At 44.4% G+C, this 17,152-nt stretch overlaps 1 protein-coding gene across 1 annotated transcript in view; it reads left to right on the top strand.

Moving 5' to 3' along the window:
- Nucleotides 1-17,152, top strand: part of TRPM8 (transient receptor potential cation channel subfamily M member 8) — an 89,884-nt gene that overhangs the window by 26,204 nt on the left and 46,528 nt on the right. Inside the window, exons 10-15 of the mRNA XM_032277847.1 lie at nt 708-826; nt 8,040-8,330; nt 10,536-10,631; nt 12,573-12,702; nt 14,279-14,424; nt 17,030-17,142. Coding sequence (XP_032133738.1) covers nt 708-826; nt 8,040-8,330; nt 10,536-10,631; nt 12,573-12,702; nt 14,279-14,424; nt 17,030-17,142 — 895 coding nt within the window. The remainder of the gene's footprint in view (nt 1-707; nt 827-8,039; nt 8,331-10,535; nt 10,632-12,572; nt 12,703-14,278; nt 14,425-17,029; nt 17,143-17,152) is intronic.

Below are 17,152 nucleotides of genomic sequence, written 5' to 3'. Positions count from 1 at the left end.
GAGAATAACATTGTTGTAATGTGGCTTATTGTTTCATAGATTTAGATATAGCATAAATCAGATATGGCTTGAAATATAATGCTATGGAATCTGAATTTGTGGAAAAATTCTTAAGATACCATTATCACATTGTTAGGCTATGCAATGGAAAGACATTATTGTAGCTTGAGTCCATGCCCACTATAAACTTTGGGACATACAGGATGTGGTTAAGAATGAGTGGGTCCGGGTGCGTTGGCTTATGGCCGGGTGTGATGGCTCACGTCTGTAATCCCAGCACTTTGGGAGGCCGAGGCGGCTGGATCATGAGGTCAAGAGATGGAGACCATCCTGGCCAACATGGTGAAACCCCGTCTCTACTAAAAATACAAAAATTAGCCGGGTGTGTTGGTGGACGCCTGTAGTCCCAGCTACTTGGGAGACTGAGGCAGGAGAATTGCTTGAATCTGGGAGGCGGAGGTTGTAGTGAGCTGAAATCACGCCACTGCACTCCAGCCTGGCAACAGAGTGAGACTCCTTCTCAAAAAAAAAAAAAAAAAGAAATGAGTGAGTGAAGACTGAATGAATGACAGCTGGAGTCTCTGAATTTATGAGAACATGCTCAGTGCCACCTTTGATAAATAGCTGTGATAATTGGCCACACTGAGTGGTTCTGACTCTTATTTCTGGGCCTTTGGTGAGTTGATTCTTTTACTGCCCTGTTACAGCCTTTAGCACCAATGAGCAAGATAAGGATAACTGGAACGGGCAGCTGAAGCTTCTGCTGGAGTGGAACCAGCTAGACTTAGCCAATGATGAGATTTTCACCAATGACCGCCGATGGGAGGTAAGCAAGAAGCTTTCCTGGGTTATTCCAGTGTTGGGCCTGGACATTGGTCTGGGCAATGGCTGGTCCATTTCCATGAAGGTCTACAATACTGAATCTCTTAAAGGATTGTTCTGTTCTGGAGTATCAGGATTGCTGAGCCTTCATTTTCTTGTCTGCAGCATGGGATCATAATGTTGACTTAGTAGGTTTGTTGTGAAGAGATAATACAAATAAATGTTGTAAAATAATAACAACTCCGCAAGGCCTTCAGCCACAACGTGATGGTGATTCCGCATCTGGGTGCAGAGACGCAGATCTCCTCTTGGATGTGCATGGGCAGAAGTCTGGGAAAAATATATGGTGGATGATTGAAAGTCGCTCAACTACAAATCAAGACAGTGGCACTCTTTTTGCTCCCTGCCCCCGCCTGGCTAACCAAATTCTGATTAGAGAACTGTCTGTAGTGAGATGTATAAGAGACAAATAGAACAACTTTACTGACACTACCCAGTGAATGTCTTAGAGCAGGGGTCCATGGCCTGTTAGGAACTGGGCTGAGCAGCAGGAAGTGAGCCATGGGCGAGCGAGCGAAGCTTCATCTGTATTTACACCAGCTCTCCATCACTTGCATTACCGGCTGACCTCCACCTTCAGTCTGATCAGCAGTGGCATTAGATTCTTACAGGAGCACGAACCCTATTGAGAACTGTGCATGCGAGGGATCTAGGTCCTGTGTTCCTTATGAGAATCTAATGCCTGATGATTTGTCACTGTCTCCAGTCACCCCCAGATGGGACTGTCCAGTTGCAGGAAAACAAGCTCAGGGTTTCCACTAATTCTACCTCATGGTGAGTAGTAGAATTGTTTAATTATACATTACAACTTAATAATAATAGAAATAAAGTGCACAATAGATGTTATGCTCTTGAATCATCTCAAAACCATCCCCCCAACCTGGTCTAGGGAAAAAAATGTCTCCCAGGAAACCGGCCCCTGGTGCCAAAAAGATTGGTGACTGCTCTCTTCGAGCTAGAAACTCAGGTCTCTCCTCACCAAATGAGCATCTTTAGTATGGAAGTTGCGCATTCAATAAAAATGTTGGCCGGGTGCCGTGGCTCACGCCTGTAATCCCAGCACTTTGGGAGGCCGAGGCGGGTGGATCACGAGGTCAAGAGATCGAGACCATCCTGGTCAACACGGTGAAACCCCGTCTCTACTAAAAATACAAAAAATCCACTGGGCATGGTGGTGCATGCCTTTAATCCCAGCTACTCAGGAGACTGAGGCAGGAGAATTGCCTGAACCCAGGAGGCGGAGGTTGCGGTGAGCCGAGATTGCGCCATTGCACTCCAGCCTGGGCAACAAGAGCGAAACTCCGTCTCAAAAAAAACAAAAAACAAAACTGTTCTTTTTTTCCCAGCAGACTGCATTTTCTCACTTTTCAATGTGATTAGTGTTTTAGGATTGCATTTTTCACAGTATCCTCCTGTGTACAACTAAAGTGCAGTCAGCCTTAGGAGCCTTGTTCAATGAAAACAATTATGAACCATCACACTCAGTTTTGTAAGGCTGCTTCTTTGTTTTCAGCGTTTCCAAATTAATTTAAGTCCTTAGGGGGCTGTGAGAATATATGTAATTTTATAGACGAATGTATAGATTTGAAGGTGCATATATTTCATAACTTGCGTTCTTGGCAGACAGGGTCAGAAAACACTTTCAGGCCTGCTGCCATATAATCCAAGACTAAGACTTGATTTATATTACCACGTGATCAATTTTAATGAGAGCAGCATAAATAAAGTAATGGCTTATGAATTTTTAAATTATTCATTTCTTTAGCAAACATTACGTTGTGTATGGTGTTTGCAGTACAATGAACCCTACTGCACATTGCAAGGCTTTAATTAGTGGAGGGAAAGGGGAACTCTAAGCAGCTCTAGTCAGTTGATTCATAAATGAATTACTGTGTGTGAAATGTTCTACTTAAGTGAGGTCAGATGGTACAAATGAACTTAGGCACATCGTGAATGGTGCATTTAATTTTATTAACTCAGCCAAAGATGGTTAAGGGTGAAGGGCACAATGGCTAAGAGAATGGACTCTGGAGCCAGCCCATTTCCATGACTTTGGGCAAATTATTTAACCTCCCTATGCCTCAGTTTCCTCGTACAGTGGCCTGTTTGAGCCAGCTTGTACTTGCTTGCAAGAGCCAACTGGTAAATGTTTAGAGATTGTGTGAGTTGGTTGTTAAATACAGTCATTATTAATCAATTATATTTGGCTAGTCATGGCAGCTCATGCTCGTAATCCCAGCACTCTGGGAGGCCAAGGTGAGAGGATTGCTTGAGTTCAGGAGTTTGAAATCAGCCTGGACAACAGGGCGAAAAACCATCTCTACGAAACAAAAATACAAAAATTAGCTGGGTGTAGTGGCAGAAATACGTCATCCAGGCTACTTGGGGGGATGAGGTGGGAGGACTGCTTGAGCCCCGGAGGTCAATGTTGCAGTGAGCTGAGATCACACCACTGCTCTCCAGCCTGCACAACAAAGCCAGATTGTGTCTCAAGAAGAAAAAACAAACCCAAAAAACGAAAAAATGTTAAATTATTTAAACTTAGAATTACATAGATTTTATATAATTCTATAGAATTACAAAGGTAATAAGTAATCAAAACATACCATTTTCTAATTCTTTGGCTGCATTTACTATTACCTTTGCTCTGAAGGCCAGTGGTGCATATCCTATCTGGAAGCTGGAGACGCTATTCAAGGGTGAGCCACTCCACATCTCTTCCCGATTCCATGTTTAGTGATGCCACATTGCTAGCTGAAACTTGGCCACAATGGGAGTATTTACACCACAGGAATCATCCAACACTACAAATGAGGGCTTCTGTTTTCTCTGAGAGGGCCAGTGGTTCAGTGTTTACCGGTACCCAACAGCTCATCTGAAAGTGGAGAGACGAAAATAGCTGTACTTACCTCTTTGGGCTGTTAACAATGACGAAATCAGATAATGTTTGTAAAGTGCTTAGAACATTGGCACATATGAAGCATTATTTGTTTAAAAATAAAAATCTCTGGAATACTGATAATATTTCTGTGATCTGTGACAGGGCACCAGGCAGTTTCCCTGTGTTAGTTTACTTGCCCATTATACCAATCCACAGCACAGATGATCCCATTCATGGTTATTAAATCAGGGCTCCATGGATGTCATGGCGTGGGAGTTGCTGATAGATTTTTGAGGACCTGCTGTGAACTTGAATCTCTGAGAGGATCTTGACCTGTGTTAGCTTACTTCATCCTCGTAACCATCTACCTCTTAGAAGAGCAAACTGAGGCTCAGAGACACAATATTCCAGGTTACGTGGCTAGAAAATGGTAGAATCAAGCTTTGAAAGCAAAGATGTGACTGACAGCAAAGCCTTTCCCCATATGCTGGTGGTTCTCCACATGTGGGTCCTGGACTAGTGGCAGCCTGGGAATAACATGGGCACTTGTTACCTTGCAAATCGCCAGGCTCCACCTGAGCCTTGCAGAAATTCCAGTATTGACTCCCAGCAATCTGCATTTACTGGGCCCTCCACGTGGTTCTGATTGAAGTTTGAGAACCACTGCCCTATGCTAGCAAGTGTGTGACCAGTGGAAAGGCCAATGGATTTAGAAAGAAAAGTGAAATGCTGGATATGAAGAACACCTCCTTTGAGGACAGAGGAGAAACCACAGTTGCCATCTTTCCAGGGCTAGCCCTCTCTTCCCCTGCTGAGCCTTGCTGCATCCACAATGTGGGAACTCAAGGGACTCATGACAATGCCTTCTCTAGGCAATGTGTGATCCCCATGAGACCAACATTAGGCAGAACAAAACTCATGAATGCTGCTGTGGGCAGAAGACATCCATTTAGACCAGCGATCAGGCACACAGTATAAGAGAGTGAGTGGGCCGGTGGGTACTAGGGAGGAATGGTGGGACTGTGGGCAGCCGGAGATCCCAGACTCAGGGAAGCAGCTGCCCCTTGGCTTCTACTGATGGTTTCCATGTTGTCAGAGCTGCTTGTTTTTACTCTTTTTTTTTTTTTTTTGAGACAGTCTCTCGCTATGCTCCCAAGCTAGAGTGCAGTGGTACAATATTGGCTCACTGCAACCTCTGCCTCCAAGGTTCAAGTGACACTCCTGCCTCAGCCTCCCAAGCAGCTGGGATTATAGGCATTTGCCACCACAACCAGCTAATTTTTGTATTTTTAGTAGACATGAGGTTTCACCATGTTGGCCAGGCTGGTCTCAAACTCCTGACCTCAAGTGATCTGCCCACCTCAGCCTCCAAAAGTGCTGGGATTATAGGTGAGAGCTGCCATGCCTGACAGTTTTTACTTTTAACTCTTTGGGATTTTAATGCTGGAGATGTAGATTTTGATGAACTTTCTAATTTTTAAATGTTGGCAATAAACATTTGGAATAAAATTGTAAGAAATGCTATGGAGGACACACAGATCACATCTGAGAGCTGCAGTGGCCTGTAGTCCATTGGTTTGTGTCTGAAGTAAACATTGATGATCTTTTTTTTTTCTTGAGATAAGTCTTGTTCTGTCACCCAGGCTGGAGTGCAGTGGCGTGATCTTGGCTCACTGCAACCTCTGCCTCCTGGGTTCGAGCGATTCTCGTGCCTCAGCCTCCCGAGTAGCTGGGACTACAGGTGTATGCCACCACACCTGGCTAATTTTTTATTTTAATTTTTTTAGTGGAGACAGAGTTTCACCCTGTTGGCCAGGCTGGTCTTGAACTCCTGACCTCAAGTGGTTTGCCCTCCCTGGCCTCCCAAAATGCTTATGGTCTTTCTTAAGATTCTGAGTAAGTTCCTAGGGACTAAGTTTTGTCAGAAGCCCAGAAAGTAGAGCTAGAGATAGATAATAATGAAGTATAATTGTCAAGTGTTCCAGTGACTTACTGGTATGTAACATGACCAGACATTGGCTTGGTGGCATGTGGTTTGCATGTAGTTTGATGCATTCCATTTTAACATCTGTATATGAGAATGCAGTCACCATAATAGAAGGTTCCTGGGCATCTGTGAAGGGGAGCAGATCCCACAGTGCAGCATACAGACAACGCTGGTGGCTGGGTCCTAAATGGTGTCTACTATCAACTTCAGAGAGGTGGTTCCAATGGTACTGCTATCCCAGCACCCCCACCCCCTGATTGTTTTCCTCGTCTCTGATACTGCGGAAAATTTTTGACCAGTGTCATCTCTACGTGGGTGTATTTATCTCCACTTTAGCAAGGGGCTAAGTCACATTCATATTCACATCTAGCTGATGATAAAGATTTCACCATGCCATCCCTGTTTAGAAGTATGAACTGTAGACACTGCTTTAAATGTGTCCCAGAGATTCTGGTACATTGTGTCTTTGTTCTTGTTTGTTTCAAAGAACATCTTTATTTCTGCCTTCATTTCATTATTTATCCAGTAGTCATTCAGGAGCAAGTTGTTTAGTTACCATGTAGTTGTGCAGTTTTTGAGTGAATTTCTCAATCCTGAGTTCTAATTTGATTGCACTGTGGTCTGAGAGACTGTTTGTATGATTCCCGTTCTTTTGCATTTGCTGAGGAGTGATTTACTTCCAGTTATGTGGTCAATGTTAGAATAAGTGCGATGTGGTGCTGAGAAGAATGTATATTCTGTGGTTTTAGGGTGGAGAGTTCTGTAGATGTCTATTAGGTCAGCTTGGTCCAGATCTGAGTTCATTTCCTGGATATCCTTGTTAATTTTGTCTTGCTGATCTGTCTAATATCGACAGTGGAGGGTTAAAGTCTCCTACTACTATTGTGTGGGAGTCTAAGTCTCTTTGCAGGTCATTAAGAACTTGCTTTATGTATCTGGGTGCTCCTGTATTGGGTGCATATATATTTAGGATAGTCAGCTCTTTTTGTTGCATTGATCCCTTTACCATTATGTAATGCCCTTTGTCTCCTTTGATCTTTGTTGGTTTAAAGCCTCTTTTATCAGAGACTAGGCTTGCAAACCCTGCTTTTTTTTGCTCTCCATTTTCTTGGTGAATCTTCCTCCATCCCTTTATTTTGAGCCTGTGTGTGTCTCTGCACATGAGATGTGTTTCCTGAATACAGCACATCGATGGAGCTTGACTTTTTATCCAGTTTGCCAGTCTGTGTCTTTTGATTGGGGCATTTAGCCCATTTATATTTAAGGCTAATATTGTTATGTGTGAATTTGATCCTGCCATTTTGATGCTAGCTGGTTGTTTTGCCCATTAGTTGATGCAGTTTCTTCATGGTGTTGATGGTCTTTACAATTCGGTATGTTTTTGCAGTGGCTGGCACAGGTTGTTCCTTTCCATGTTTAGTGCTTCCTTCAGGAGCTCTTGTAGGGCAGGCCTGGTGGTGATGAAATCTCTCAACTGTTGCTTGTCCATAAAGGATTTTATTTCTCCTTCACTTATGAAGCTTAGTTTGGCTGGATATGAAATTCTGGGTTGAAAATTCTTTTCTTTTAGGATGTTGAATATTGGCCCCCACTCTCTTCTGGCTTGTAGGGTTTCTGCTGAGAGATCCGCTGTGAATCTGAAGGGCTTTCCTTTGTGGGTAACTCGACCTTTTTCTCTGGCTGCCCTTAGCATTTTTTCCTTCATTTCAACCTTGGTGAATCTGACGATTATGTGCCTTGGGGTTGCTCTTCTTGAGGAATATCTTTGTGGTGTTCTCTGTGTTTCCTGTATTTGAATGTTGGCCTGCCTTGCTAGTTTGGGAAAGTTCTCTGGGATAATGTCCTGAGAGTGTTTTGGAACCTGATTTTGTTCTCCTTGTCACTTTCAGGTACACCTATCAAATGTAGATTTGGTCTTTTCACATAAGCCCATATTTCTTGGAGGCTTCGTTCATTTCATTTCACTCTTTTTTCTCTGATCTTGCTTTCTCTCTTTATTTCATTGAGTTGATCTTCAACCTCTGATATCCTTACCTCCGCTATTGAAACTTGTGTATGCTTCACGGAGTTCTCGTGCTGTGTTGTTCAGCTCCATCATGTTGTAATCCTCTGTTGTGTTAAAATGGAAAAAAGATAAGCTTTATTCTGAAGCCAGGATTGAAAGAGAAGTTGAAGATATTGTTACTCTGTGGCTGGAAATACAGTGCAGCTGAGGAACAAAGATGCCTAGTGTTTCCCTGACTGTATTTTTGTGGCATTGTCAGTACTTTCGCCGTTCTTTCTCCTCAGTCGGCTGACCTTCAAGAAGTAATGTTTACGGCTCTCATAAAGGACAGACCCAAGTTTGTCCGCCTCTTTCTGGAGAACGGCTTGAACCTGCGGAAGTTTCTCACCCACGATGTCCTCACTGAGCTCTTCTCCAACCACTTCAGCACGCTTGTGTACCGGAATCTGCAGATAGCCAAGAATTCCTATAATGATGCCCTCCTCACGTTTGTCTGGAAACTGGTTGCAAACTTCCGAAGAGGCTTCCGGAAGGAAGACAGAAATGGCCGGGACGAGATGGACATAGAATTCCATGTAGGTACTGGGAGAGTTGCCTGCTTGAGTTCTCAGATATTTTGAGGCTTCTCTCATAAGATATCTCCACTTTCCCTACTCCCTATCTTATTGCTGTAAAGTACTTAACACGTTGACATTGTTCATTTTTTCAACTCCCTTTACTTAAGATAAGACATCTGTCTATAGGGTGAATCTATGCTATTTCTAATGTCTTGCTTTATGGTCTATACTATACTATATTTCAGACTAGTTGCAATTTTTCTTTTTTCTTTTTCTTTTTGAGATAGAGTCTCGCTTTGTCATCCAGGCTGGAGAGCAGTGGCCCAATCTCAGCTCACTATAACCTCCGCCTCCTGGGTTCGAGCAATTCTCCTGCCTCAGCCTTCTGAGTAGCAGGGACTACAGGTGTGCGCCACCATGCCTGGCTAATTTTTGTATTTTTATTAGAGATGCAGTTTCACCATGTTGGCCAGGCTGGTCTCGAACTCCTGACCCCAGGTGATTTGCCCACCTCAGCCTCCCAAGAGTTGGGATTACAGGCATGAACCACCATGCCCGGCCTCAGTTTTTCTTAATTGCAGAACTTGGTGTGGTATACTTTCTGAAGGTATCTAACAGGGAATAGGGGCAAACATATGGCTGCATGCTCGTGTTGTAGACCACTGGCCATGATCTGCCTAAAATAGCTTGATGCCCATGCGTGTGAAGGAATGAAGAACTGACAAGGCTTCTTTTGTGAGTAAAGGAGGAAGTGCATATTTCCGAGGGGCTAAATCTGGATATTCACTTGAGACAATTTTGTGGCTGTAACACCTATAATCCTGCAGGACTTCTCATTTTAAGTATAGGAAGCCCTAGTTTCCAGTTGGCAGCACCTGAAACTCTTCGCTGAAAGTTTGTCCTGATCAGAGCCCAATGATTGTCAGAAGGCGGTGTATATATACCCCACTTGAAGGAGCTGACTTTAAGGTTTATGTTCTACTCTGGCTCCTAGAGTTGGCTAGCGGGGCTAATCTCTAGTTATCCACCAAGATAATTTGCTTGATTATGCACCTTGTATTGGGTTCCCGTTTTTCTGTTATCATTTCCCCACTTCTCTATTGGTTTTCTTGAGATCATGTCCCACATAAACTACTTGCCTCAAATCCTTGTCTCAGATTTTTTTTCTGGGGAAACTCAAACTAGGTCATTATCTTTTGTAATTATGGGATTTTTGGAGCGTATGTGTATTGCAAAAATCTAAACGGACTAGGTGTTTGTGGGACTTGGAAGTGTTTAAAGGGCCTGTGTTCGACTACATTCATGTTAGATTTCTCTGCAACATGCATAATATGACTCATGCATTCTATACCTTGGTAAAACCTATAAAGAAGTTGAAAAGGAATATATTATATATAAACACTTAGTTGTTTTCTATCTGAAAATTTTCCCTTGAAAGATACAGAATGCTGAATAGGAGCTGGGATTGTTTTTTTTTTTCCAGACAGAGTCTCGCTCTGTTGCCCAGGCTGGATTGCAGTGGCGCCATCTCCGCTCACTGTATTCTCTGCCTCCTGGGTTCAAGTGATTCCCCTGCCTCACCCTCCCGAGTAACTGGGACTACAGACATGCCCTACCATGCCTGGCTAATTTTTTGTATTTTAGTAGAGACAGGGTTTCACCATGTTGGCCAGGATGGTCTCAATCTCTTGACCTCGTGATCTGCCTGCCTCGGCCTCCCAAAGTGCTGGGATTATGGGCATGAGCCATCGCGCCCAGCCAGGAGCTGGAATTCTAATTGATATGTCAGGCATTGAATCTTTGAATAACAGTCCAAAGAAATAAGCCACAGTTTTATGTTGGGATAATTGAACGTAAGCCATAGGAAAGTTGGAATCTAGTTTGAAGAATTTTTTTCTAAAAGAGAAACAGAGTTATATGATGAGAAGGAATTGCTTTCTCTCAGCCTGTCAGGAGTCATTCAGTTTTCAAATTGCTCTCAACACTTTTTTCACCCTTTAGAGCTTTTCATCTAGTTGTACTTTGTCTTTTATGACAGATAAAAGATTTGGTGTCAAAATTAGACCACCCAATGAGCTGCAGAGATGAAAATCACATCACTGCACTGTGAAAATGGAGTCATGCACAAAGCCACAGAGCCCTCCAGACCCTACTCTCCTAGGGCTTCCTGATCCCAGAACAATTTCCATTTGCACATGCTGACCACATGCTCTAACCCCCCAGGACGTGTCTCCTATTACTCGGCACCCCCTGCAAGCTCTCTTCATCTGGGCCATTCTCCAGAACAAGAAGGAACTCTCCAAAGTCATTTGGGAGCAGGTAAGTGCCCAAGCCCACACCAGATTTACATCAAATGTATGCTTTGTTATAACAGTTCTAATCCTCTCAAAATTCACATGCCTAATATAAAACATCACCAGCAAAATGGGACATCTGAGGTTAGATGAACATGGCCGTGCTTCTCTTTCATGTTGGTGAAGGAGTGCTTGGGAAGGGCAGTCCCTGGAGAATAGTCGGGCTTGGTGGGCAGTCAGGCAGGCACCTGCTTCTCAGGTGTGTGTGGGTGTGTGATTGTTTTCCAAGTGGATGAGGTATTCATTTTTGATTTTTTTTTTTAAATTTACTTCAGTACATGTGCAGGTCATGCAGGGTTGTTGCATAGGTGCATACATAACCAGGTGGTTTGCTGCCTCTATTCCCTCTTCATCTATATCTGGCATTTCTTCCCATGTTATCTCTCCCCCCTCCCCACCCTGCTGTCCCTCCCATAGCCCCCCACCACTGCCCTCAGTGCGTGATGCTCCTCTCCCTGAGTCCACGTGTTCTCATTGTTCAACACCTGCCTATGAGCGAGAACATGCAATGTTTGGTTTTCTGTTCTTGTGTCAGTTTGCTGAAAATGATGGTTTCCAGATTCATCTAAGTCCCTGCAGAGGACACAAACTCATTGTTTTTTATGGCTGCATAGTATTCTATGGTATATATGTGCCACATTTTCTTTGTCCAGTCTATCATTGATGGGCATTTGGGTTGGTTCCAGGTCTTTGCTATTGTACACAGGGCCGCAATGAACATACCTGTGCATGTGTCTTTATAATAGAACAATTTATAATCCTTTGGGTATGTACCCAGTAATGGGATTGCTAGGTCAAATGGAATTTCTATTTCTAGATCCTTGAGAAATCACCACACTGACTTCCATAATGGTTGAACTAATTTACACTCCCACCAACAGTGTGAAAGTGTTCCTATTTCTCCACATCCTCTCCAGCATCTGTTGTCTCCAGATTTTTTAATGATCGCCATTCTAACTGGCATGAGATGATGCCTCAATGTGGTTTTGATTTGCATTTCTCTAATGACCAGTGTTGATGAACATTTTTTCATATGTTTGTTGGCCTTATATACTGTATGTCTTCTTTTGAAAAGTGTCTGTTCATATCCTTTGCCCACTTTTGAATGGGTTTGTTTGTTTTTTTCTTGTATACCTGTTTTAGATCTTTGTAGATTCTGGATATTAGCCCTTTGACAGATGGATAGATTGCAAAAATTTTCTCCCATTCTGTTGGTTGTCGGTTCACTCTAATGATTGTTTCTTTTGCTGTTCAGAAGCTCTGAAATTTGATTTTAAAAATTAATTTCCGGCTTTATTGCATTATATACAGGAAGTAGGGCCCGTAAAAATTCTGATTTGGAAAGTTTATTGAGAATTTTCCTTGTGATTTAGCATGTAAGAGCTTTTGTAAATGGTTTATGGACACTCACATTACTTTATTTTTAGAGGAAAGCTTAGATATTGAATATTGAATTCACATACTCAATGTTGAAGTGACATTGTTCAGGTCTTCTGTGTTCTTGTCCAGGCCTTCCTTAACCTTTGAGCTATTCCAGTATGAGAGCGAATTAGACCTCCTGCTATCATGGTCTTACTGTCAGTTTCTCATGGCATTTATCTTAATATTTTTATATGCTAATTCTGTGTTCAAGACTGTGAACATATTCAGGTTCCAAGTTATTTTGTGCTCATTAAAAATTTTACTTTGAATCATTATGAATAGTTCCTAGGTTGGGTTTAGGGCTTCCTTACTCCAGAGCAATTTCCATTTGTACGTGCTGACCACATGCTCTAACCCCGCCCACCAAATCGATTCTGTTTCCTGCTTTGCCATGAATACATTCTTGTTGGACATTAACGTTGACTTGACCACTTCAGGGGATTAAGAATAAACCTTAAAATTCTCCATCCCTCCCCCTAAAAAGACTAGGGGCTGCACTCTGGCAGCCCTGGGAGCCAGCAAGCTTCTGAAGACTCTGGCCAAAGTGAAGAATGACATCAACGCTGCTGGGGAGTCCGAGGAGCTGGCTAATGAGTATGAGACCCGGGCGGTCGGTGAGTCCCCAGAGCTGGGATCCCTCTGTGGGCGTGGGTCTGCCATACAGCACAGACATTGACAGTGGCACTCACAGGCCGGGTGGTGGAGGTCTGTGGCATGCCCAAGCTCCCCTGCCTGATGGAGGGCTGCAGACCACAGACCACAGACCACAGTTCTGGGTGCACAGGCCATAGCAGAAGCCACAAACTCCTTGGTCCTGGCACATATGAAATTTTCCAAGAATGAACATGGGACATTTTGGGCTCTCTGATCCCATGGCCACCCAGGGCCACACCCACGCCAAGTTCTAAGCAACTCAGGGAGCATTGGAGTATTTTTTTTTTGGGGGGAGGGGTTTGGATGCCGTTACAACACTGTGACAGGGCTGAGATTTTACCTGACTTGCACCCTAACCAGTTAGCCTGCCAGTTTCATACACACACACTGCCAGAGGACCCAGCCCCTGGGTCTGTGACACTCATGGTTTGTTATGGGAAAGGCAGCAGCCTGAGTAGCATCTTGGGTTGCTTCGCCTTGTCTCGGTTCCCAAGGGATAGCTCGAATACTGGTTTCCCTGCAGCGCCCTGAAGTTAGGAGACAAGGAGTTTCTATCAGGGCTGCAGCTGAGATTACTTATTGCCTGGAGTGGATGATACTCCACTAAGCATTACTGCCCTAGCATGTCTCAGGACGCCTGACTGCTGTTTGCTATTCAGTCCTCAAACAAAGCTTGTCAATGCCCTTTGTGCAGAGGCCCCGATCATTCAGGAAGGTGAGAAATCCGGAACGAATTGCCTCTAAACAACAGAGAGTTTCAGGCCTGCTCAGTTTTTTTCCGTTTTCACTTGACAGTTTTAAGTTTGCAACGTGGTATTTGCATCCAGGATTGTTCAGCGTCTTATCGAATGTAAACATGCTGATGAGTTTAGCTTCTCTGTTTTGGAAAAACATGTCTAATTATTTCTTTTAATTTATTAAAAATTCAAAGCAGTTCATTTCTGAATGACCTCAATTAGGCAAAGGCTCCTAATATTTTTACTTTTAAAAAATTTCCTCTGAGGACCTACACTGCAATTTCTTTGTCATTAGGTCACGAAATGTAAGCACACACTCATGCAATAGGTCAGTGTTTCTTACACTTTCTTTTCCCTCTCGGTGCCTTATCTGCAAAGCAAGCTTGCCAAGATGGCATAGAATTCAAATGAGATGGAGGAAGGGCTGCTGTGGTTATGGGGGAGTCGGGATGGGGGTGCAGAGGGTCCAGATCCCTTCTCAGTGACTGAGGCTCTCCTGCCTGAGCCCAGACAGAAGCCCACTAAAGAGAGGGTCTCCCTGTGTCCAATGCAGCTCAATTCAATGAGCAGTTATTGTCACCTGCTGCCATCAGGAGCTCTGCTGGGTTTGTCGTGCCTTTAGAAAATCCTCTTATTCAGTAAGGCATTGTGTTGTGATGGCATTTTTTATGCCTTTTATAAGAATGAACTCACACCCAGGCTATTCTTAGATTCAGGGGTTGGCTGGGGGCGGAAGCAGGACAGTTTCAGGCATGTGCAGCACTGACGCCAGCTTCTCTCTGTGCTGATGTCGCTGTAGAGCTGTTCACCGAGTGTTACAGCAGCGATGAAGACTTGGCAGAACAGCTGCTGGTCTATTCCTGTGAAGCTTGGGGTGGAAGCAACTGTCTGGAGCTGGCGGTGGAGGCCACAGATCAGCATTTCATCGCCCAGCCTGGGGTCCAGGTAAACCATGCTCAGCCACCAAACCACATGCTCAGAAATGGTCCTTTTATGTCAGATGCTACTAGCAGAATTAAAAAACATTAAAAATGAACCTTATTCTCCAATATAAAAGCCATAGAAGGAGTTGTTTGGTGACGATGTGGGAGATGGCAGAGCATAGGCATTGGTTGAAAGCCTTGCTTTAAGAGATGGTGTAGGACAAAGAATATTCTTTGAGTTTCCACTTAGCAAACGTCACAGCATCATAATTATGAGCTGCGCCTCTGGATCCCACGGCCTGGGTCTCCGTCAGTTGTGCCCCTAGTGAAGTGTGTGATGATGGGCCAGGTTACATGAGCTCTCTGAGTCTTAGTTTCCTCATCTGTAAGATAGGAAGGTAGCAGATAAAGGGCTATTGTGAGGATTTAAGGAGATAGCATGTGAAAGATATTGGTCCTTTATTTAGCTACTACTATTGCAGTTATTAGTGACAGCAGCAGGAAAACTATTGTGAAATGGGTAGAACCAGTCTAGAGGTTTCGGCACTGAACTGAATGAATAGCAGGTTGCACCTGGTGTCTCAGGCCACAGAAGGGAGTTTTCACTCTCAGTTTCAATTATAGAAATGTGGACGTAAGAAAGGGAGGGGGATGGGAAGAGATGGAGGGACCAACGCTTGTCAGCCACACCTGTTACACACAAGGCCACGTTTCATCTTCACAGCACATGTGGCGATAGGTGTCATCCCATTTCACCGAGGAGGATGCAGGAGCTCAGAGAGGTTCTGGAATGTCCTTCCAGCTTGCATTGCTGGGAAGTAGCAGCACTGGGATTGGATCTCATGTTGATTACCCACAACTTTCATGTCATGGACTTTCCATTATGTCATACAGCAAAGTGTTTATGAACAAAGTCCATTTGCTACTGCAACTAAGCCAGATTGAATGAGAGCAGTGATCTGTGACAAGGAGCACACAGAAAGGGTCTTGCTATTGCTCGGTTTTAGCCTCTGCGGCAGTGTAGTGGGTAAGTGGGTAGTGCAGTGTAGTGTAGTAAGGCTGGGCTGGCTGCCCAGGTGGGCTGCACCCTGATCATGGCTTCCTGGGCCCCAAACTCCATCTTGCCTGTGTCCCAGAACTTGGGGCCCTGTGGAGGCTGGCTTTGACTCCTGTCCAGGTTCATAGATTGTTTCAATCAGATGTCAGGTCATTCATTTCACTGAAAATCTCACTACCAGGCCACAGGACCACCCAGGTCCATCCATCACAGGACAGCCAGGGAGTTCCTATAGTCAGGCTGCTGTGTGTGATCAAAATGCTACCGGTAACCATGGAACCCAATCCAATGCTGTTACTTTCTGTGACCGAGGCCTGTCAGTGACACTCATGATGGCCTGGCCTGTGCATCACCTCAGAAGAATAGGAGAGTGAGGAAGACTAAGCACTACCTGTCTGTTGCCCACGACCCCTGCACCCCCTCCCAAGAAGCAGACCCCAAAGTGAGGATTTTAATACCAGGAGTTTATTCTGGAGGTGAGCCTGGGAAGCACAGGAGGCGCCAATGAGACAGGGAAGGGACAGGGACAGACACGATGTGCTGATGAGGAGGTTGCCACTGTGGGCAGCCAAGGCTTGACCCGCCAGGGACCTCTGGGAAACTGTAGAACCTGCTTCAGTGTTGCCCAGCCCAGTGCAAGGCCGCTGGCCATTTACCCCCCAACTGCAATTGGTTGTTTGTTGAAAGCTGCTTCTGGGCACCTTGTTCCAGGATGCCAGTCCTCATGGGCCAAGCATGTGCCTGACTGAAGTGGCCCCAGGCAGGGGTCCTCAGGAGCAGCCATACTCCTCCAAGGGGCAGGGCAGGTGCCCAGGGCCAGAGGGGTGCACGCCAGTCCCAGCCCTCCCAGCCAGCACTGAGAAGGCCTTGGATTCCCCTTTTCCTCTGCTCCTGAGACACACCAACCTCCATCTGCTTGATGGGCTATTTTTTGAGAGATATGGGTCCTTTGATGTGGTCGGGTGTATGCTCCTCTGCTGGCTGTCAGAGCTGCTGTGAGTTTTCTAATTTCCACCTTCGTGGAAGTCCCTTCTGTGTCAGTGTCAAGGGTTGATACAGTCTGGGGAGAGCTTTTTCATGCATTTCATCCTGAATTGATGTCAAGGCACCAACAGTCTCCCCCTTCCCATCTTCCTTTTAGTTTCCTTACAAAAGTATCACCTGTCTTTCTCCAGAAATGAATCCTTGGGGACCCTACAGGTAGTATTCATTGGCTGCGCCGGCGAATTTTTGATCCCTGAAGACAAAGGAACCAGAAAGATGCTTGTTTAAACTTCTGTAATAAAAACGCAAGTTGGATAAAAATTACTAGGCTTATTGAATTTGAACATACACAACTACTCCTTTAAAGTGCACATAATCCAACTCAGAAAAATACTTAAAATACAACCAAGTTTTGAATTGCTTTTATCACTGCCCCTTAGAATACAGGCAGTGGGTATAAAAGAATAGGGACCTTAATTCAAAAAGCTTTTTGGGGAAAGTGTGGGGCAGGGGGGAAAGTTTGCATGCCATCCTGCATAGAATTGTGTTAATAAGGACCTTGTTCTCTGTCTTTGTTTCCCTGTAGAATTTTCTGTCTAAGCAATGGTATGGAGAGATTTCCAGAGACACCAAGAATTGGAAGATTATCCTGTGTCTATTTATTATACCCTTGGTGGGCTGTGGCTTTGTATCATTTAGGTACAAACCA

This window comes from Sapajus apella, unplaced genomic scaffold (genome assembly GCF_009761245.1).
Source record: "Sapajus apella isolate SASKATOON/1434 unplaced genomic scaffold, GSC_monkey_1.0 scaffold10, whole genome shotgun sequence".
Classification (NCBI taxonomy): Eukaryota; Metazoa; Chordata; class Mammalia; order Primates; family Cebidae; genus Sapajus; species Sapajus apella.
Note: the sequence above shows the minus strand (reverse complement) of the source record. Positions and strands in the feature narration are given on the sequence as shown.